The 15,351-nt window shown below is 43.5% G+C and overlaps 1 protein-coding gene across 5 annotated transcripts in view; it reads right to left on the bottom strand.

Moving 5' to 3' along the window:
* Positions 1-11,232: 11,232 nt before the first annotated feature.
* MYB (MYB proto-oncogene, transcription factor) overlaps positions 11,233-15,351 on the bottom strand; it is a 43,908-nt gene continuing 39,789 nt past the window's right edge. For all 5 annotated transcript variants that reach the window (XM_061623916.1, XM_061623919.1, XM_061623915.1 and 2 more), the window contains one exon: positions 11,233-12,116. In XM_061623916.1, the coding sequence (XP_061479900.1) occupies positions 12,000-12,116 (117 nt within the window). In that variant the 3' untranslated portion in view covers positions 11,233-11,999. The remainder of the gene's footprint in view (positions 12,117-15,351) is intronic.

Genomic DNA, 15,351 nt, shown 5'->3' with positions numbered 1-15,351 from the left:
TCAAAGGTTCTCAGTCCAGCTGCCTGCCAGTGCATAGCATCCTGATAGTTTGCCATCCGGTCTCTGATTAAAAACCGCAATGAAGAAGAGCACCTTCTGAGGCCATCTGTAGCACTCTCAACGGATGGCATGTACTTAGTAAGTTCTTAATATTTCATCTACATTCTTTTATGTGTAATTATGGAACTGTTCCCCTAGTTATAATTTCTAGATTTTTGATATGTTCAATATATTGCTTGTACTAATTAAATAAGAGAGGGTTGGTTTCTTTGGCAATTCGTTTTACAGTAAACAATATTACAACTGGAGTAATTTATGGAATATCCTTAGAAACTAGTCTGGTGCTTGTGTTATGGACCTTTAGGTACTAGGTGAAGGCATTTTTTATTTTCTCAAGCCTTTCAACTTACACTAGGTATATATGTTTGGTGTTTTTAAAATACTTGCACTAGTTTATTGTCCCCTTGCAAGATCAAGATGGCGGCCGGAGGCATAACCAGGCTCTAATTTCTCCCGGCCGACCGAGTGTTTAACCAGCTATCCAGCTCTTTTTCACTGGACTGTTCACCTGTTTAATCCAATTATTTTTTTGAGGATCTAAGGCTTCCAAGGAATTTATCTGCTACTCATTTGCTAACCTTGTGAATCTTAAAAGCTTTGAAAGGCCTAATCTCTCCAGCGTCTCCGGCGACTTTCCTTATCAGCAGCTGTGCGTGGGAAGCCGAACGGCCTTAACTTACAAGCGGTTATTGGCAGTGAAAGGAGCATTATCCATCTTAAACAGGACATGAACAACATTATCAAGGTAAAACCAAAACCAAGAAAATGATTCTACTTTGAAGAACAATGCCACATAGATGTGTCTCTCTTTGCATCTGTAGTTTGGCGACAGCAATAAAGAAATGTAAAACAAGATCATCATCCCTCCCTGTTGGATTGGTCGCCTCATTTCAGAAAGGATATTATAGAGTTGGAAAAGGTTCAGAAGAGGGCAACCAGAATGATCAAGGGGATGGAGCGACTCCCTTACGAGGAAAGGTTGCAGCATTTGGGGCTTTTTAGTTTAGAGAAAAGGCGGGTCAGAGGAGACATGATAGAAGTGTATAAAATTATGCATGGCATTGAGAAAGTGGATAGAGAAAAGTTCTTCTCCCTCTCTCATAATACTAGAACTCGTGGACATTCAAAGAAGCTGAATGTTGGAAGATTCAGGACAGACAAAAGGAAGTACTTCTTTACTCAGCGCATAGTTAAACTATGGAATTTGCTCCCACAAGATGCAGTAATGGCCACCAGCTTGGATAGCTTTAAAAGAAGATTAGACAAATTCATGGAGGACAGGGCTATCAATGGCTACTAGCCATGATGGCTGTGCTCTGCCACCCTAGTCAGAGGCAGCATGCTTCTGAAAACCAGTTGCCGGAAGCCTCAGGAGGGGAGAGTGTTCTTGCACTCGGGTCCTGCTTGCGGGCTTCCCCCAGGCACCTGGTAGGCCACTGTGAGAACAGGATGCTGGACTAGATGGGCCACTGGCCTGATCCAGCAGGCTCTTCTTATGTTCTTATGTTCTTATGATTTGCACTATATCCTGCAGGATTGGGTCCCAGGAACCTTAGCCAGCCGTGGTTTATTTTTTCCATCTACCCTTTGGAGGGATATGTTGACTGCGGACTGAGGGACGTGTGGAGACCTTTTTGCCTACAGGAAGAGGAACATTGTTGTTGCTTAGAGAAAGAGAGCAGCTGTGGCTGCTACTTTGGTTCTTACATACAGCATTTGTTCCAGCTGCCCAGGGAGTGAGAGCTATTATTGCTGTTTGCTCCTGTCTTCTTTTGATTGTCATCATTGCTGCGCTTCTCATTGAACTGCTTGTACTGGGAAGATCTGCTGCTGGGCATAATGAAGATGGCGGCGTAAGAGCTCGCTACGGCTGGAGCTCCGCCACCATATGTTTCTTTTAACACCTTTTAATCACCTTTTAGCGTTATTTTTGGGATCAGGAACGCCTCCCCTCCGTTTTATAACTTGCAATAAGTTTGGCTGTATTTTAATTTGTTTGTTTGTTTGTCTGTCTGTTGTTGTGTGAATGAGATTGAGTGAATGTGTGTTTGTGTTTATGTTGTTTAAGTGTTTTGCTGTATTAGATTTATTTTAAGATGTGCCTGGGAGAACATGCCTTGGGCCTCGCAGGGAGATTTTCGGGGGCCCCAATTAACGTTGTGACGGGTAATGGGAGGTATGGCGTTGGGAGGAGAACATGCCAGGTAAGGGGAACTCGTCCCAGACAAGTTGTGTCTGTGTCTTCTTCCGGTTCTCCTCCTATCCACAGGACTGTTGGTTGTACTGTCAGCCAGCTCTCGGATCTCCAGGTGCTGCTTTTAAATGCTAGGTCGGTCGTTAATAAAAAACCCCTTATCCACGATTTGATTGTGGAGAAGGGTGCCGACCTTGTGTGTATTACCGAAACCTGGGTGGGTGAGCAGGGACGAGTTGCTCTTTCCCAGCTTTGCCCACCTGGGTATTCGGTGCAGCACTGTGGTAGATCTGAGGGCCGGGGAGGCGGGGTTGCTGTGGTCTATCAGAGTTCTTTCTCTCTCACTAAGCACCCTGTCCAGACGGCGACTGGTTTGGAGTGTCTTCGTCTTGTGCTGGGCCAAGGAGACAGATTGGGAATACTATTGGTGTACCGCCCACCTTGCTGCCCAATGGCTTCCCTAGCTGAGCTGATGGAGATAGTCTTGGAGGTATTGTTGAGATCCCCCAGACTTGTGGTACTGGGGGATGTCAACATTCATGCCGAGGCTGTCTTGTTCGGGGCAGCTCAGGACTTCATGGCCTCCATGACAACCATGGGGCTGTCTCAAGTTGCTACTGGCCCGACGCATGTATCAGGACATACTCTTGATTTGATCTTCGCCACTGGTCATGGAGATGGTGATCTGAGGGTGGGGTATTTTTCATCTACTCCATTGTCATGGACAGATCACCGCTTGCTGAGCTTTAGACTCACGGCAACCCTTTCCCTCTGCAGAGGTGGGGGACCTATTAAGTTGGTCCGCTCCCGGAGGCTTATGGATCCTGTTGCTTTCCAGAGCGCTCTGGGAGTTTTTCCAGCTGATAGCACTGGCGCTCCTGTCGAGGCCATGGTCGATCTGTGGAATGCGGAGATGACCCGGGCCATTGACATGATCGCTCCCGCGCGCCCCCTTTGGTGCAGAACTCAAACAGCACCGTGGTATACCCCGGAGCTGAGAGTGATGAAGCAAGAGAGAAGGAGGCTAGAGTGCAGGTGGAGGCGAACTCCTGACGGATGTAGTCATTCTTTGGTGAGTGCTTCCACTAAGTTGTATGTAAAAGCGGTTAGGGCGGCAAAAAAGTCATATTTTGCTGCCACCATTAGATCATCTCTTTGCCGCCCAGCGGAGCTTTTTAGGGTGGTACGAGGGCTTTTACATTCTGGCCCTCCTGATACTAAGGAAACATCGGAAGCTCGCTGCAATGAATTTGCGGAGCACTTCCAGGATAAAATTGCTTGCATCCGTCGGGACTTAGACTCTGATGTTATGACAGATGACTCCATTGAAGTGTCCAGAGCGCGGTCTTGTCCTTCATTGTTGGATGAGTTTCAGTTGGTGCAGCTCGAGGAAGTGGACAAGGTGCTTGGAATGGTGCGGGCGACCACGTCTGCCCTTGATCCTTGCCCATCTTGGCTGGTGAAGGCCAGCAGGGCTGTAACCACCGGCTGGGCCAAAGAGGTGATAAACGCCTCCTTGAGAGAGGGAGTAGTCCCTGGTAGTCTCAAGGAGGCAGTAGTGAGACCTCTTCTAAAGAAACCTTCTTTGGACCCAGATATTTTGAACAACTATAGACCGGTGGCGAATGTCCCTTTTTTGGGCAACGTCCTGGAGCGGGTGGTCGCCGGCCAGCTCCAGGCGCTCTTGGATGAAACCGATTATCTGGATCCGTTTCAATCCGGTTTTAGGCCTGGTTTTGGCACTGAAACAGCCTTGGTCGCCCTGTATGATGACCTTTGTCGGGAGAGGGACAGGGGGAGTGTGACCCTGTTGATTCTCCTTGATCTCTCAGCGGCGTTTGATACCATCGACCATGGTATCCTTCTGGGGAGGCTCGCGGAGTTGGGAGTTGGGGGCACTGCTTGGCAGTGGCTCTGCTCCTACTTAGCGGATCGTCGCCAGAAGGTAGTGCTTGGGGAACATTGCTCGACACCCTGGACTCTCCATTGTGGAGTCCCTCAGGGGTCGGTCTTGTCCCCCATGCTCTTTAACATCTACATGCAGCCTCTGGGTGCGGTCATCAGGAGTTTTGGAGTGCGTTGCCATCAGTACGCTGATGACACGCAACTCTACTTCTCCTTTTCACCTTCTTCAGGTGAGGCTGTTGATGTGCTGAACCGTTGCCTGACCGCGATAATGGACTGGATGAGAGCTAATAAACTGAAACTTAATCCAGACAAGACTGAGACACTGTTGGTGAGCTCTTTACCTGCCCAGATGGTGGATGTTCATCCTGTTCTAGATGGGGTTACACTCCCCTTGAAGGAGCAGGTTCGTAGCTTGGGGGTCCTTTTTGACCCTTCCTTGTCGCTTGAGGCTCAAGTGGCCTCGGTGGCAAGGAATGCGTTTTACCATCTTCGCTTAGTAGCCCAACTACGCCCCTATCTGGACAGTGACGATCTCGCCTCAGTTGTTCACGCTCTGGTAACCTCTAGACTGGACTACTGTAATGCGCTCTACGTAGGGCTGCCCTTGAAGACCATTTGGAAACTTCAGCTAGTGCAAAATGCGGCAGCCAGGTTGTTAACGAGGACCCGCTGGTCTGCGCATATAACACCTGTCCTGGCCCGCCTGCACTGGCTGCCTATTTGTTTCCGAGCCAGATTCAAGGTGCTGGTTTTGACCTATAAAGCCTTACACGGTGTGGGACCACAATACCTTGTGGAACGCCTCTCCCGCTATGAACCTACCCATTCACTTCGTTCAATATCCAAGGCCCTCCTCCGGGTACCAACTCATCAGGTTGCCCGGAGGATTGTTATTAGATCTAGGGCCTTTTCTGTGGTGGCCCCCGAACTGTGGAACAGCCTACCTGTGGACATACGCCTGGCGCCTTCGGTACTTTCTTTTAGGCGCCAGGTTAAGACCTGGCTATACTCCCAGGCATTTTAATGTTCAATGTGTTTCATTTAATTTTTTTTTCATTTAACTTGTTGCTGATTTTATTGTAATTTTATTGTAATATTGTATTTTAATCTTGTTTTGTTCACCGCCCAGAGAGCTATTCGCTATGGGCGTTTTAAAAATGAAATAAATAAATAAATGAATAAATAAATAAATAAAATTTATGATGGTTTTATATTGGATCTTATGTTGCCTTCAAGATTGGATTACTAAAGTGCACTCTATGTGGGGCTTCCCTTGTGCTTGATCTGGAAATCGCAGTTGCTGATGGAAGGATCTCTACTCAGAGATCTGACTGGTTGCTGATTTGTTACTAGGCCAAGTTCGAGGTATATAAAACACTTGACAGCCTGGGACCTGATCACTTGCGGGATCACCTTACCCCATATGTGTCGACTTGACTGTTTGAACCTGCAGAAGTGGCACTGTTACAGGTGCCACATGATACTCATTCTCTACTTGTAAAGAATTTATAATTTAGGGTGCAATCCTCTTGATAGATACAGGGCTGAGGGGATTCAGGATGCAGCATAGTTGCAGAAGAGGAAGAAGGATGATGGTGCTACCAGGCACAGCACAGCCAGGGAACTCAGCCGCCACCTGGATGCAGCCAGGGCCCAGCTGGTTCAGCCGAGACCGGTGGAAGGTCCAAAAAAAGGGATATTACAGGGGTGGCACTGAGGGGAGGGGGACTTTCGCTACATCCCAGCAGCCGATACACCAGGAAAAGGGTTGGCAGAAGGAAATGCACATTTCATTTCCTTCTGCTGCGCCTTACCAGTGCAGACAGCATCCTCCCCTCCCAGCGGCTCCCGAAAGGAGGTTGGATGTGGCAGCCCCTTCCACCAGCTCTGGTTCCACCAGCCTCTAACAAGTAGTGCGGCAGCACCTACATTTTGGAACTCCCTGCTTATTGACATCAGCCAAGCGCCTTCACTGTACTCTTTTTGGTGTCTGTTTTAAACATTCTTGTTGAGGCAAGCCTATGCAGACACATAGATGTTGACCTGTTTTAATATTTTTAGCTTACTGTTAATTTTTATTGTCTTTTTATATGATTTTAATTACTTGTTTTTAACTGTTTTATTGATAATTTAAATATTTTTTGTAAACTGCTTAGAGGTTTTGTTACAACTGAGTGGTGTACAAATTTTGTTAAATAAAAGAAAAATGTTGCTTTTGTTAATGCTAGCTTAGGGAGATAGGTCGGATGTATGCTGATTTGTATTGTGTGTATTTGGTCTTTGCTGTTTTTTTTTTAAAAATGTATCTTGTATATTTTTAATGTTTGTAAACTGCCCATGAACTGCAGCAAGCTTTTTCTTTTTTATTACATTTATCCTACAATGTATTTATTTGTTGTTGTGTCTTTTATATTTCAACGGGCTTTTGGAACAGAAGGTGCTTAGGACAGGGCCTTACGAGGTATGCTGTATTGCTCACGGTTTTAATTGCACTGTTTTAAAATTGTTTCTAAGTATCTTGAGTGTATGTTAATGTTTTAATGTTGCAAATAGTTTAATTTTAGCTTAATGCAGATTTTTGTATGTTTTTATTATATGTATCCACTTTTATCTGTAAGCCGCCTTGAGTTCCAATTCTGGAAAAAGGGCAGGGTAAAAATAAAGATAATAAATAAACAAACAAACAAATAAATAAATATTGTGTCCTGTCCTGGGAAAGCCTAATGACAAAGGGCAGATGTATAAATAATTAAATAAATGATACAGAAATTATGTGCCTATGACTAATGGTGGGAACAATAAATCCATGGATGAGGGAACTGTGCCCACTAGCTCCACAGCCCCTAGCTTCACCATGGTGATCAGCTGTTCTGCACAAAACTTTGAGCAAAGAGCTGGTACATGCAGAGGCTGTGTGCAGAGTAGCTGATCAAGAGATGGAACAGCAAATTCATTCCTCCCACCCCCTCCGTGCACTGATGATCCCATTTAGTTGTCTGCTCAGAGCTCAAGACATGCATTTATAAGCATTCACAGTAGCTTCTCCACACATATCTTTAATGTGTGTAGGGAAACAAAGTAAGTCTGACAGAAATAAGCTGGCTAGAAGTGAGTGACGTATGTAAGCATCTAAGGTTCACAAACCAGAGAAAAGGTTCTCAGATATGCATGGGCCTGAGACGAGGGATGGAAGAGAATTTGATTCAGTTTGCATTTAAAGGCAAGCCTAATACGCAGTTTCCGATATAATATATGAATGAAAACATGGTCATCCTTTGAAATTGGCACTTATCTTAATTTTGCAATGTAGTTCTGCAGCCATGCATGTTCTCGGGTAAAGCGTGCATAAAAATACATGCATTAATGAAAACAACATACAAAAAACATTAGACAAATTGCTTTTTAAAAATTTATGTTAGGCAAAATCGCATATAAAAATATGTACGAGAAGTTCGCACTAAAATGCTGATGAATATTCATAGGGATTTTTAAAAAATTCACAAACTGATGTGATATGGAGTATAGAACATAGTACCGGAAAAATGAGAAACTGAAACTTGCATATTTGCCCATCTCTACCTGAAAAGAGGTCAGGAAGTAACACCCACCTTCCATGTTCTTAAAAATAATAATAATAATAGTAAAAAGATCTGAGGGAGGACTACTTTGTCTCCTCAGGCGTTGGCAGGAGCCCCCCTTAAAGTGTCCTGTCAGGTCTAATGCTGCTTGGAAGACAAAGCAAGCAGCTCCTCCGTCACTTTGGAACAGGGACTTGACAGGCTGTGGAAAACGGCACCCCTGAACGGGATGTTACAGTACCTCAAAGCAGAAAAAGTGAAGCAACATCTCCCTGCTCCTCAGGGCACAGAAGGAAGTTGGGCAAAGCTGGAAAGGTGAGGACAGTTTTATGCTGGATGTGAAATGGAAAAGGAAATCAGTGAACTGAAATAAAGGGCAGAGAAACTTGTTAAATACCTAGTCAAGAAAATGAGGACTTTGTAGCTGTGATGCCTTTGGAGCCAATCCATGGCCTCCTCCTCCCCTCTTCACTTATGAAAAAGCTCCTACTTGCATGAAGATGAGCTTGTTTGTAACCCTAATTATTGCCATATTGGGGAGGTGGGGTTTTTTTTGGGGGGGGGAGGCACCTGCAGTGAGTTTAACCCTTCCTTCTCCATGCCCTGTGCCCTCTCAGAAAATTGCCCTCTGCATGGCAATTAAACTTAGGAAAAGCGAAAGGGACCTTTTCTTCTACCCCTAATTGCGATGAGGGGCAGGACATTTTTGGCGAGGAAGGGATGGTAGAGAGAGGATTGAAAGGGGTTGACAAAAGAAAACGAGTGGCCTATAAGTAATTCTGGCCCACCCACTTTGGGCTTCAGCCACATCCACCCTGACTCACATGATTCTCACTCTGGCCTGAAAAGATGATAAAAAGACTGAAAGTTTTGAGAGGCACATGGATTTGTAGGGGAGCTGAACTCTTTCATTTTTGCTTCTTCACTTCTTAATCACTTTCCCCTGTTGCTGGGGGAGGAAGTGGCAGGCAGAAGCAAGGTTAACCATCACAGACCTCCATTTGTCACCTTCAAATTGTGTCTCCTCTGCCCCTTTTTTTATGTTTGGCAGAGGCCTGAGTCTTTGGTGAGCATCGAGCTTTGTCCACCCCCAGGGTTGTTGCAAAGATAGTATTTATCTTTATTAAAGTATTTTGTGCAATAAAATAATTTAATACATCATACAGCTAACAGTGGCTGTATACTGTAGCCAGCATGGATTTTTCACATTCTGCCATGTTAAATTGAAAATATCCCCAATGCCATTCTGCTGCTTCCCATAAGCTAATTTCAAAGCAAAATCTTATAAAGCTTAACAACCCCCTAAGTTTTCATGGTGATACATAAAACACTCAAAGACAATCTATAGTTCAAAGTGTAAAACAAGTGAAAAAAATTCCACACCTTTCTGGACTTTTTTTCTGTCAGTGGTCTCATAATTTGTTGAAATTAATTAAAAAACAGCCATATTCACAGAGTACCTGTAATTCTATTACTGACCTTGCCCCATACTCTGACCTTCATCTTCTCTGCAGTTTAAAAGTTAAAAAAAATGCCTGGCTGATTTTTAATTAAGAAATTTAACATTGGCATCTATGATAGCACAGGCATGTTCAGTAAGAACTGTCAGTGTTCTAAAAGCCAGACTAACAGCTGTTTGGCTTGGCTAATCAGGGGACCACATCCACGCCAGACTTTTATTCCACTTTAAATAGTCATGGCTCACCCCAAAGAATTCTTCCAAGCTACACAGGAAGTGGATTGGACTGTGAAAGACCCACCCAAACACTATTTGCATTTTTACAAATTTGTAGGGCAGTACAATATCAGGTCTCCTGCTCCCCTGGTGCATTCGCTATAGCTGCCCAATTTCCCTGCTTTTTACATAGAAATAGCTGTTGGCTATAGGTATTCTTAACCTGCAAGGTTTTTTTTGCCTATTAGTGAACAATAACAATTGTAGCAGCAGGCATCTCATAGCATGTGACATTTTCTTGCAAAGTTCAGGATACCTTTGCTTGTTCAGAGGATTGTGACAGGCCAATGTGCTGAAGCTTTGACACATCTCACACTTGATTTTAATTGTAAGATGAACGGTATCAGAAAACCTTTTAGAAGCAATTTTGTGATTCAAAGTGCAGTTCAAATTATCTGGACTGATGGCAAACACTGAAGAATGTACGGAAGACCACATTTCTAAGCCTCCTTCCAGTCCCCTTCAACCTAGGTTAGCCAGTGTCTGGATGAAAGCAATGCATTTTATGATACTCATTTGACTGTTTTCCCCTCAGGTATACATGCCCAACCACAAAATGCACATGTGCCAAGTATGAAATGTACTTGGGTTAATGTTTCATTGTGTTACTCTTTAAAATGCATGTGAGGTGCTGATTGGACTTTGGCTTGTATGTATTTCACATGTGGTGCAAAATACACCCATGTGCCTTTCATACCTAACCAGGTGTATATGTATTTTGAACTATGATAAGCATACTCCACAGGATATGCATTTTTAATTTTATCTAGGAAAATTAATTGCTAGCATGTGGTCAGACATTCCTCCCTGTTGAACCAGGAGAGATGCAAGAGTACTGATCCTGGACTCAGGCACCAAGCTACATTTTGCTGTTCTGCACTGCAAGAGCCCCATCCTTTCTACACACAGACATACTCACACTGAATGGAAAAAATGGCACAGAAAGACCTTTTTGTTTAAACAAATCAACCTTAAACATCCTGATTCCCCCCCCCCATAGACTAACTCTTGAGAATCCCCCACTTGATGGGCTCCTTAGACAGCCAAGCCATAGGACAAGTTCCATTGGTTCCCATTTCTTTGCCAATGCTTGATGATGAGGGCCATATTGTTATTTTGCAAGACCTGCTCACTGAACAGATGGATGGGGCAAGATGACTTTTGTTAAAACAACATGATAAAATTCAGGCACATTTAAACAAATGAAAAGTTTTTACAAAATGACACACTTTATTTATCTACAAGGCAGTACAGTGTATTATAAAAAGTTAAGTGCAGAAAAGGCTGCACCTAATTCTGTTAAGGCAGCAAAGTCAGAATCTATTATATGAAAAAGAAGCAATCTTCTTTTAGTATTGGAGAAAGTTTGATATGGCAGTCCAAAAGACCACAAAAAATTATTGTGTGTGTGGAATCCACGCTATGGACTATCTAGACTAAACATGAGACAAAAGAAGAACAAGTAAGATTGTGATCTCCCAAACGCTTGAAGTTTGCATTCTGTGTTGTGGCAAACTCATGAGCATACATACAGATAGGCACATAAAATCTCCCAAGAACAGTGTTTTAAAGTATTGCTTGTAAAAACAAAAGGGAAGGGTAAAAAGCGATAATGTTTCAGAAGTCAGAAATGATAGTGCATAGTCAAGTTAACTACCCTCCCCCCCGCCACCCCAGGTTTCTCTTTCTTTTAAAAACCTCTATGGCCCTTTAGTAGCCCATCCACATGCTGTACATCTGTAGCACCCCCCCCCCAAAAAAAGAACAAAACCCAGTTTCCATTTGGCGTTTACAAAATTAAATTACTGAATAAAAAATATAATTTGTTCTCATAAAACTATGTTTCATACCATAATAATTTGTTTAAAGCAAGCTAATTAAAAAAACACACACGTAAACACACGTAAACAGTCTACAGCTCTAATAAGAACAGTACTTCAAATGGTGTAGCTGTGTGAGCTTTCGCAATCTAGCTGCGTCCTCGGCCTACACCTTTAGATTAGCATTTGCAGTAATGCTTTTCTTGCAGTATTTCATACCAAGACATTTGTTCAGACTTAAGCTACTGATTGAGTGCCAGCTCTTAAAAAAAAGAAAAGAACGCAACCTCGAGAAGCATCTTCACTGGTATGGGAACTCATGTGGCAACTCTTCATTGAATTAATACTGGTGCATTTTGATCTCCCAAAAAGGTTTTTGAATCATTTAAAAATCACTGTTTTTTGTTTTTAAAATCTGCATTCACATTATTAACAATTAATTGCATAAAATTCAAAACCTAATAATTTAGGTAAGCATAATCAATAAACAGAATTATTTTCTTCCTTTCTTTTAAGTTGGGTAAAACCCAACATAATATATATACATACATGCTTTTGTGACTATATGCACTTTGTGCTGCTCCCAAATGTTGTACCACAACCACAACAACAAAAAAGGCTTTTCTCCCATGTAGAGGAATTTTAAATCCTAATCATCTAGAAGTGTTTTGAAAAGAAAACATAATGCTTATTGGAAGACTCTTTTACATGACCAGAGTTCGAGTTGAGAATGCATTCATATGTTTGCGTGCAGGATCCGAGAAGGTGAGCTGATCCTCTGTCTTCCCACAGAATGCCGAGTCCCATGTGTTGCTCAAATGCTAAGAATGAAAATAAATGCAGAGGAAAATATTAGAAACACGATTTTAGAAGCTATGGCACAATCCAGTCCCTCCTGTGCTATCAGCACTCCTGCTCCTCCACTGGGCTGAAGACTTCTGTTAAGATTCAGAGTAAACCTGAGGGCAGCAAATCAGAGCTTTCCTAACTGGTTATGAGGAATAAGCAATTGCTCATTGCGAGGAATTCCAGCCACTTGAATACCCATGTACCATTCACACAAACCCCTGATGGTGCAGCATACATTCCTTGCCAGGTAAACCCCAATGTTTGTGTACACCAGTAAAGTAACAACTGCCTTCTCCCAGATGAACCTGCTTAGATATTAAGGCCTTCTGAGACTCTTTTTCAGGTCCCCAAGCTAAACAAAAGACAGCTGCAGAGATGGATATGGTTCCCAGCGCGTTAAGGCTTTTTGGTGAGCAGAAGCAGACAAGCTGTCCCAGGCAGTTTTTACTAAAAAGCATAAAAACCGTTCCCATGTTAAAGAGTTTTCCCAAAACATATTGGCCATGTTTCGATGTAACACTAAGCATAGTTAGGCAAATTAGCTTGCACACAAGTTGTGTGCTTCTGCATGCAGCCCAAAAATTCGTTGCATAGTTGAGTGGGAAAACCATGAGGCAGCTGGCTTTGACCCTCTATGGCTCATTCCCCACTCAACGAAGGAAGAAGCAAAGTGGGATCATTTGGGCTGTGTGCACCAGCTAATTTACCTAAATATTGTTTATAGCCCGCATTAGATCTGAATTCAGCAATTGGCAACAATATATACCTATAAAGCTGCGTTTTGTGTTTTTACGATGGCTGAATTTGATCCTCTACTTTTGTGCCTTCTTCAGGTTTCTCCACCTTCAGAGATGAGGTGATTGGTGATCCAAAATAGGGCCTTTTCAGTGGTTGCTCCAGTATTAGGAATCCTCTGCCTATGGGTAGACTCTTCTTTTTTTGTTTTGCACTACCAGCTGAAGATCTATTTATTTGTCCAGGCTCTTTACAGCTTGTGGGCCATATTCAGCTAAATTGTTGCACTAGAGGAAGCCAGCTCAATGATTTCTGCTAGCACACAGCAATGCCCCCCTCCTTGCAGCCCCCTAATCTGCTCCAGGAGGTCGGGAGAACCCCCAGAACACCACACTGGTGCAGGAAAGGGGAGATCATTCCACTGGGGAAGCAGAAATGCTTGCGCTGATGGAACGATCTCCTTAGTGCTATGTTGAATACAACCCTATGTGTTTAGATTTGTGCTTTTAATCCAAGTATGAGTATGCTAGTTGTTTTTCATGCCATTTTATGCTGCTCTGCTGTTTTAACATACTGGCATTTTTTAAAAAAACTACTGCTAGCCGTAGTCACCTTGGGCTAAAGAGTGGGTTATCAATATGCTAAAGGAGGGAATGAATGAATAAATAATGCTAAAAATATTCCCAAGCAACTCAATAGTAATACGCCTCATTAAGCATTATAAAAGGGATTTAACTGGCAACAACCCCTATGTCAGCAGCAGCTCACACAGTGGGGCAGAGCCACAGCAATAGCCTCTTGACAGTAGCATCATTACCACTTAGCAGGAGGAGCAGGTGAGCTCGAGACTGTGTGGGTGCCCCAGCAGGAATGCCAGACTGGGTCCATTGGTGTGTGCACACAGCCCTGAACTTGTTTGCGCCTCATAACTTCCTGGTAAGTGACAGTTGACACCGCTGCCAGGAGGCTATTGCTGCAGCTCCGCCCCACTGGGCAAGCTGTTCTTGCACTATGTAGATCAGTTGCAACCCTCTAAGATGTTGCTGGCTTCAACTCTCATAATTCTTGACTGCTGGCCATGCTGGCTGGGGCTGATGAGAGATGGAGACCTACAACTTCAGAGGGGAGCACAAGTTCCCCAGCCCTCATGTAGATAGTTGCTGGACTTGCAGGCTGCAGGTAAAACTGCTTTGCCCAACTTGCTTAGGCTAATCAGAAACGAAGATTCACACATCCTGCTCTCTGGACTCAGTTAACAAATAGCTCAGTATTTTCAGATAACTTCATTCGTACATTAGTACATAGCCAGAGGTAAATGTTCCATTGTGAAAGGTAGGGAAAAAAACAGACTGTTGACAGAAACACGTTTCTTAACCATAATTTAAGACCATTTTCTTCTTGTGGTATTTACGAAGGTTAGAAGCTCTCCTCAGCACTGTGCTGCACAGAGATAAACATATGTGTACCCAGGGCTGCATCCCAGTCATTTGCTTGTTCCCCAGACATGCAAACTATCTTTCGGTGCCTCACGCTAAAAGCAGGGCAAAAATTTCAGCACGCCTTGGAATTTGTCAATACAGATTTGTTGTCCTGTTACCCATTTTTATGTACTATATTGCTGCCAGAACAGGTAGTTTTTATACATAAACAGAACAAAGCACACAACGTCCGATTTCTTTCAAAATTCTAAATACAACGATCTCACATCATAGTTCTCAGAGTGTAAATTTACAAGGGAGTAGACAGTGAGCAAAGGGCAAAATCTTTGTGAGGGGGAAGGGGGGGACTTGTACTCAACCATTTGTCTTTGTGACGAGCTTATGCGAGTATAAAAGGAAAAAAGGAAGATCTCTGCTAGTTGGCATCCTGTGCTCACAGCAGCCCACCAGACACCTATGGGAAACCTGCATGCAGGACCTGAACGCTACAGCGCAGGATGGTGAGAGGGATGTTTTTTACAGCATGGAACTGTATTTCACATTTTATTCCCTGAATGTGGCCAACAGCTCCTCTCTTCACAATACCATCCATTTATCAAGTTTTACTATCAAGAATCATATAGAGACATTTGTGATGGGTGTTCCACACTTCTAGATCCAAGTTGTTCTGCACATTTGCCAGAGGTCTAAGCCTGAACACACTGCTTCTGCTACTGAGATTCAGATGCTAAGCTTTGGGGGCAGCGGTCATTTTGGCTGCATAGTCAAAGTGCTTGAATACCAAACATGATTGGAATGTGAGTATCTGCGAATTAGAAATGTAGGGCACCCCTTCACGGACATGCTACCACAGTGTTACTGTTTCCTCTGGTATGACTTCAATAAACAGCTTCACCCTCTTTGAGGAGCTTGGTGCAATTTCAGTCTTCACTGTAAGTCCAACAGCTCCAGCCTGCTCAGGGAGACTGCTGGGATGATGGCAGTACTTTTGCAAAAGAAGTATTAAGGCAAGAATGGCTTTTACTGACTGCTA

The sequence above is a fragment of the Rhineura floridana genome, chromosome 4, assembly GCF_030035675.1.
Source record: "Rhineura floridana isolate rRhiFlo1 chromosome 4, rRhiFlo1.hap2, whole genome shotgun sequence".
Lineage (NCBI taxonomy): Eukaryota > Metazoa > Chordata > Lepidosauria > Squamata > Rhineuridae > Rhineura > Rhineura floridana.
The sequence above is the reverse complement of the archived record's forward strand: the minus strand, read 5'-3'. Positions and strand labels throughout refer to the sequence as shown.